Consider the following 6,000-nt stretch of genomic DNA (forward strand, 5'->3'; position numbering starts at 1 on the left):
CTATGTCTTGTACATAAATTTGTACTATTTTGTACATGAATTTCTACATTATATTTTCTACATGAAATTCTACATGCTAATTAAACAGAAATACCTAGGTGTCAGTTCAGTCAGCATGGGCTGAGTAAATAAGCAGTACTTGAGGTAATTGGATGTCAACAGACATTTGGTTTGCAGTCCTTTCACTTGAGTATCCATGGATTCAGTGGACATATTCAAGTTAAGTTACATGACAAAAACAACTGAAACTTTCAGATGATTGAATGAGTGGAAGTTTCATTTGATTGGTTACTTTATCAAATTGAACAGCAGCATGTAGCCATGAAATTCAATGTGGCCACAGATGTAAGATTGTGTTACTCCATGTGCATTTACAATTTGTCAAGTACTTGGAAATATTTTATCTGAAAAGACTATTCAACTGACCATAACTCAAGCAGCAAGAAATGCCAATTATTGTCTAAAATGTATACTGATGTGTTGTTGATAGTTTTGTCTGCACCAGTTGCAAATGGGTGAGATAAGGCTAAAAAACCATCCATCTGTATCACAACAGGTTTTGGGGCAGGTTTATTGGACTACAGTCTGATGGGTCTGCTGTAATTACCAATAAACAGTATTGGTATCTGATCGACTGCATTCATTTTTTTGTTCTCTTACAGTGCACAGTACTCAGAACTTCAACAGGACATACCTCCAGTGGCCATTGCACAAGAGAGACTGGTTTCATAGCCCTATCATCATGAGCTTCTTGCTCTTTTAAATTAGCATAGGACTAGTCTGAATTGTATTTTTAAATGATATGTTAGAAGGTGTATTTCAGTCATTTAAATTGCCAATACAGTTGCATAAAATAGATCTTGAGTCCTATGTATGAACATAAGTCAGTTCTTTACTATCAGGATATTGTATGGTTCTTAAATCATATTTTTTTAAAAAGAATCTTTAATGCTTTCCACCCATAATTTCTTGTAAACTGTATCCTTACATATGGATTGTGGTAAATTTTTTATTTTGTATCACTCATCAATATACGTAATAGTCTCTTGTACCTTCATCTAATGCTTTTCTTAAGGAAATTTTGAGTATTAAGGATTATTGTGGACAGAGTTTCTAAAATTTCTTTTAAAAACCCCATAGTCATGAAACTGCCTCATCACCAAAATCAAGATTCAAAACTCCAACATAGGAAACCATAGTAAATAGGATTTAGCCTGCATGAATTTTCTGCAGGTACATGATTTTCTATATCACATATCAAAGGCAGGATGTGTTTCTTTTCATCTGAGATGGAACTCTGTTTCACGACCATAGTTAGGAGTCTAAAATGGACTGGTCTAAAAAGGACTGGTCCAAACCCACTGAAAGAGAGTTGACATAGTTTAGATCTTTCACATTGATTTTAGCATATATTTGTATACATTTTAATTTTTAGCCCTTTTTTAAATAATTTTTTGTTTGAAGCTATAATACAGCTTCTCCTTGTTGTCACCATGCCTTTAATATGAATATATCAATATTTTACAACATGATTAGTGACTTTTACCATTATACAAGATGTTCATGTGCCATGTGTTTATTTAATAACTTTTAATATCAACACTTTTTGTGTGAAATATTGTGGTTTCTCTCTGTAACAGATTACTTTGGATTTATACAGATCATTTGTTTTCAGGATGTGTTACCTCATCAAATACCAGAGAGTAATATCAAATCCTAATAAAGAATTTTATTGCAATATTTTGTTAAATCGTCTGATGGAGCTAAAGTTACTACAGTGTTATTAGAGCTTTGTTTAGCATACCAATTTACAGGCAGAATTAAAATGAAGTGCTTTCTTTCCATATTTAACTTGACAGTTTTATTTTGTTGACAGTACATTTGCCATATACTGTGCATCATAATAGATAGTTTTAAGCTAGGACTAACATGTGTTAATATTCTGTCCCTGTTTTGTAAAAGTAACATTTCCAAAACAAGATATTTTCTCCCAGTGAATCTTCTGGATGAAGGAATGCTTGATGTCATTTTGGCTTGGAGGGATTGCTTCAGGCCTATTGCATGGTGTCTGACTTTCTCAACTAAGAATAGTTTGTGTTTCTGATATTATAAACTTTTGTATATTTATCTCTGTTGGCCTTTTGGCCTTGAGAAAGCCAGTCAGGGTTCTTAATGGGACATAACTCAAATTCTGTTCCTAAGAGAAGATGAATAGAATCTGAGTTGCTAGGTTTCTTCGTATAGTTTGACTGTTTCCTTGTAATACTTCAAACAATACATCATTTCAATAGAACATGCCCACAAATGGTAATATATATTTTCTATCAAAATATTTTATGAACTTTTTAATCGATTCCCATATTGAACATAAAAGAGAAAAGACTTAAACCATTTCAGATAATTTGTATTTACGGGGATATCAGTTTTGGCTTGTAATCTCTTAAAAATGGTACATGATTATTAATATGTCATAAATATGCTAATTCCTTTGATTCTGTTTTATGTATCATGTTATCAGAACCCTCTAAACCATCTGTGTTCTTAATACTTTTATATTTTTCACACCATTAACTAAAGTATTACGCATAGGATTTCTTTTCAACTAATTGTTATACCTTAAATGGGGGAGGCATATTTTTATCCTGTGTAGCCTTGCGTTGATGAGTTTTACTGAAGTTACTACAGTTAGCATTTGATGCACTTTGCAATCGATGGATAATTGACAAGGAGTATGATCAATCTCATCATTGACAAGGAGTGTGATCTATCCCATAATTGACAAGGAGTAAAATCAATTAATTGACAAGGAGTGTCATCCATCCCATAACTGACAAGGAGTGTCATCAATCCCATAATTGTCAGGGAGTGTCATCTATCCCATAATTGACAAGGAGTGTCATCTATCCCATAATTAACAGGGAGTATGATCTATCCCATAAACAACAGGGAGATTGATTTTTTTCCCATAATTGAAAAGGAGTGTCATCAATCCCATAATTGACAGGAAGTGTGATTGATACCATAACTGATAAGGAGTGTGATCTATCTCATAATTGACAAAAAGTATGGTCAGTTCTGTAATTTGGATATTAATCTATATAACATATTGCTTTGGATATAAATCTGTATAAAATATTGCTGCCATATTGAGGCAGTATGTAAAAATATGATCAACCTGTGTGAATGACAAGACAAGATGTAATTTTTTGCATATATTTTAGTGTGCATCTAATGAGTATTATTTTATTATATTAATATTGTAATATAGTGTAATACCAGATACTGGTGTATTTAGGTGACCATGAATAATATATTCTGCCCTATGTGTGAACAGTTTTTTTTTAGTACTTCCTGTTCTGATATTCCATTAATAAATATCATTGGAGTTTAAGTTCACAATAAAAATTGACCATATTGAGTAAAATTGCCAACTGTGGTAGAGTGCACCCACACACAAATATTTAAAATTATTTTTAAGATGGTTTGAGTTGACATGACATGGTTCAGTTTGTATAAAATAGCCAAATTTCTCCCATTTTTTTTAGTTTTACTGCATGAAGACCAGAAGAGAATATATGATAGTCCTGCATCAGTCATTTGTCATCTGTAGGCAAATGTTTGTCATCATTACTCTCCCAAGATTACTTGGAGAAAAGTTTTGCACGCAGTTACATCCTGAGATCTGATTGGTCCAAAATGAAAATGGTATCTCTCAGACATCCAGTTTGGCCACCATGGAGTTCTCTCTAAAAGGCTTTATATGTTGATGTAGCTTTATATGTTGACGTAGCTTTATATGTTGACGTAGCTTTATATGTTGACGTAGCTTTATACGTTGACGTAGCTTTATACGTTGACGTAGCTTTATACGTTGACGTAGCTTTATACGTTGACGTAGCTTTATATGTTGACGTAGCTTTATATGTTGACGTAGCTTTATATGTTGATGTAGCTTTATATGTTGACGTAGCTTTATATGTTGACGTAGCTTTATATGTTGACGTAGCTTTATATGTTGAGATAGCTTTATATGTTGACGTAGCTTTATATGTTGATATAGCTTTATATGTTGATCTAGCTTTATATGTTGACGTAGCTTTATATGTTGACGTAGCTTTATACGTTGACGTAGCTTTATACGTTGACGTAGCTTTATACGTTGACGTAGCTTTATACGTTGACGTAGCTTTATATGTTGACGTAGCTTTATATGTTGATGTAGCTTTATATGTTGACGTAGTTTTATATGTTGACGTAGTTTTATATGTTGACGTAGCTTTATATGTTGACGTAGCTTTATATGTTGACGTAGCTTTATATGTTGATCTAGCTTTATATGTTGACGTAGCTTTATACGTTGACGTAGCTTTATACGTTGACGTAGCTTTATACGTTGACGTAGCTTTATATGTTGACGTAGCTTTATATGTTGACGTAGCTTTATATGTTGACTTAGCTTTATATGTTGACGTAGCTTTATATGTTGACGTAGCTTTATATGTTGACGTAGTTTTATATGTTGACGTAGCTTTATACGTTGACGTAGCTTTATACGTTGACGTAGCCAGATGGCTATGAGGTCTAACATAATAGCTATCTTAAAACTCTTGTTTTCACTACTTTTGGAGAGATGGTCATTTTGACTTGGGCTTTTGACCATAAAACACTTCCAATGCTTTGTAAATGAATAGGGTTGTAGTCTGTATTCAAAATGGTCATCATGATAGCCATCTTGAAATTAATGGTCCTATCAATGTTGGAATTTTGTATTAGACATCTATGGCATTTAATTGTTCCTGCTTGAAAATGGTGACAGTTTGACCTGATGGACATGGTAACCAGTGACTATCAAGTTTCTCAAAGTTCCTATAAATTTAAAGATTCCTATATAGTGCTTATTGTAAAAAAAACAAAAATCCAACAAAGTACTATATATTTTAGTTTTCAAATTAGCAAATATGAAAAGATCCAATTTATTTCAATCAGTTACATCTAATGAACTCCATTTTAAGTTCAAATGTGCTTGCTTATTGTTTATCTCCATACATTTCATTATTTCTTGTGTACAGTAATATAGCAGTATTTATTTTTTGTGGTATGGTGATGCTTTTGATGTGTTTTTTCTGTCTTTTTTTAATTCTTTTTCATCATTTTGTTGTTAACAGTCACATGAATTAAAGTAACAAGAATTCATTTTGAGCATATGATTTTCTTTGACAATGAAACATTTATTTTTCAGTTTACTCTGTTACTTTGGAAAAATTGCTGGTCAATATTATGAGAGTAAATTTATTGTGTATCATTCATAGTTAAATGAAGGGCATTATGTGATAATTTGTTTATTGTATTTTACAAATCTTGTCACCTATTTGATAGCAATGACCTTGAATTCATTGTATAATGAACAATAAGAGGAAGCTATAGAATTGATGAGACAAGGTGGAGATCATAGATTCTGATAATATACAACAGTTTTGTTTGTGATTTATTGGCAGTATGGTTTTATGAGAAGCTTTGAACAACATTTGAATTCCAATTATTTATCATTATTGATAAATCTTCAAATTCTCTAAATGTTAACTTCTCATTCCTTTACATATCTGAAAAAATATTTTCATTTTCCAGTATTTTTAAATGAAAAACTTATAATTTTCATATATATTTTTCACCCATAAAATCGTATTTTCCTCAATTTTGGACCTAAAAACTGGCTTAATAGCCAGTGACCATCTGATGTTGTTATAATTACTCTTTCAAAATGGTTGGTCATACTTGGGAATTTTCACTTAAAGACAGATACAGTCTGATATCTATTTGGTCCTAAATGAAAAGGCAGGCAATCTAATGTCAAACATGGCTGCCATGGCAGCCATCTGAATAATCTTTTTATCATTACTTCTACTTTTATCTTTTTATCATTACTTCTATTGAAAGAATAAGCATAGCAAAATGGGTTTATTACTGAAGACTTCTTAGAATATCTAGTCGATCAGAAATAAA

The 6,000-nt window shown here is 31.9% G+C and overlaps 1 protein-coding gene across 4 annotated transcripts in view; it reads left to right on the plus strand.

Moving 5' to 3' along the window:
- Positions 1-5,574, plus strand: part of LOC149795767 (uncharacterized) — a 32,450-nt gene extending 26,876 nt beyond the window's left edge. For all 4 annotated transcript variants that reach the window (XM_089965690.1, XM_089965689.1, XM_089965691.1 and 1 more), the window contains one exon: positions 663-5,574. In XM_089965690.1, the coding sequence (XP_089821816.1) occupies positions 663-732 (70 nt within the window). In that variant the 3' untranslated portion in view covers positions 733-5,574. The remainder of the gene's footprint in view (positions 1-662) is intronic.
- Positions 5,575-6,000: the final 426 nt, after the last annotated feature.

This window comes from Sinohyriopsis cumingii, chromosome 7 (assembly GCF_028554795.1).
Source record: "Sinohyriopsis cumingii isolate HCF-2022 chromosome 7, ASM2855479v2, whole genome shotgun sequence".
NCBI classification, from domain to species: Eukaryota; Metazoa; Mollusca; class Bivalvia; order Unionida; family Unionidae; genus Sinohyriopsis; species Sinohyriopsis cumingii.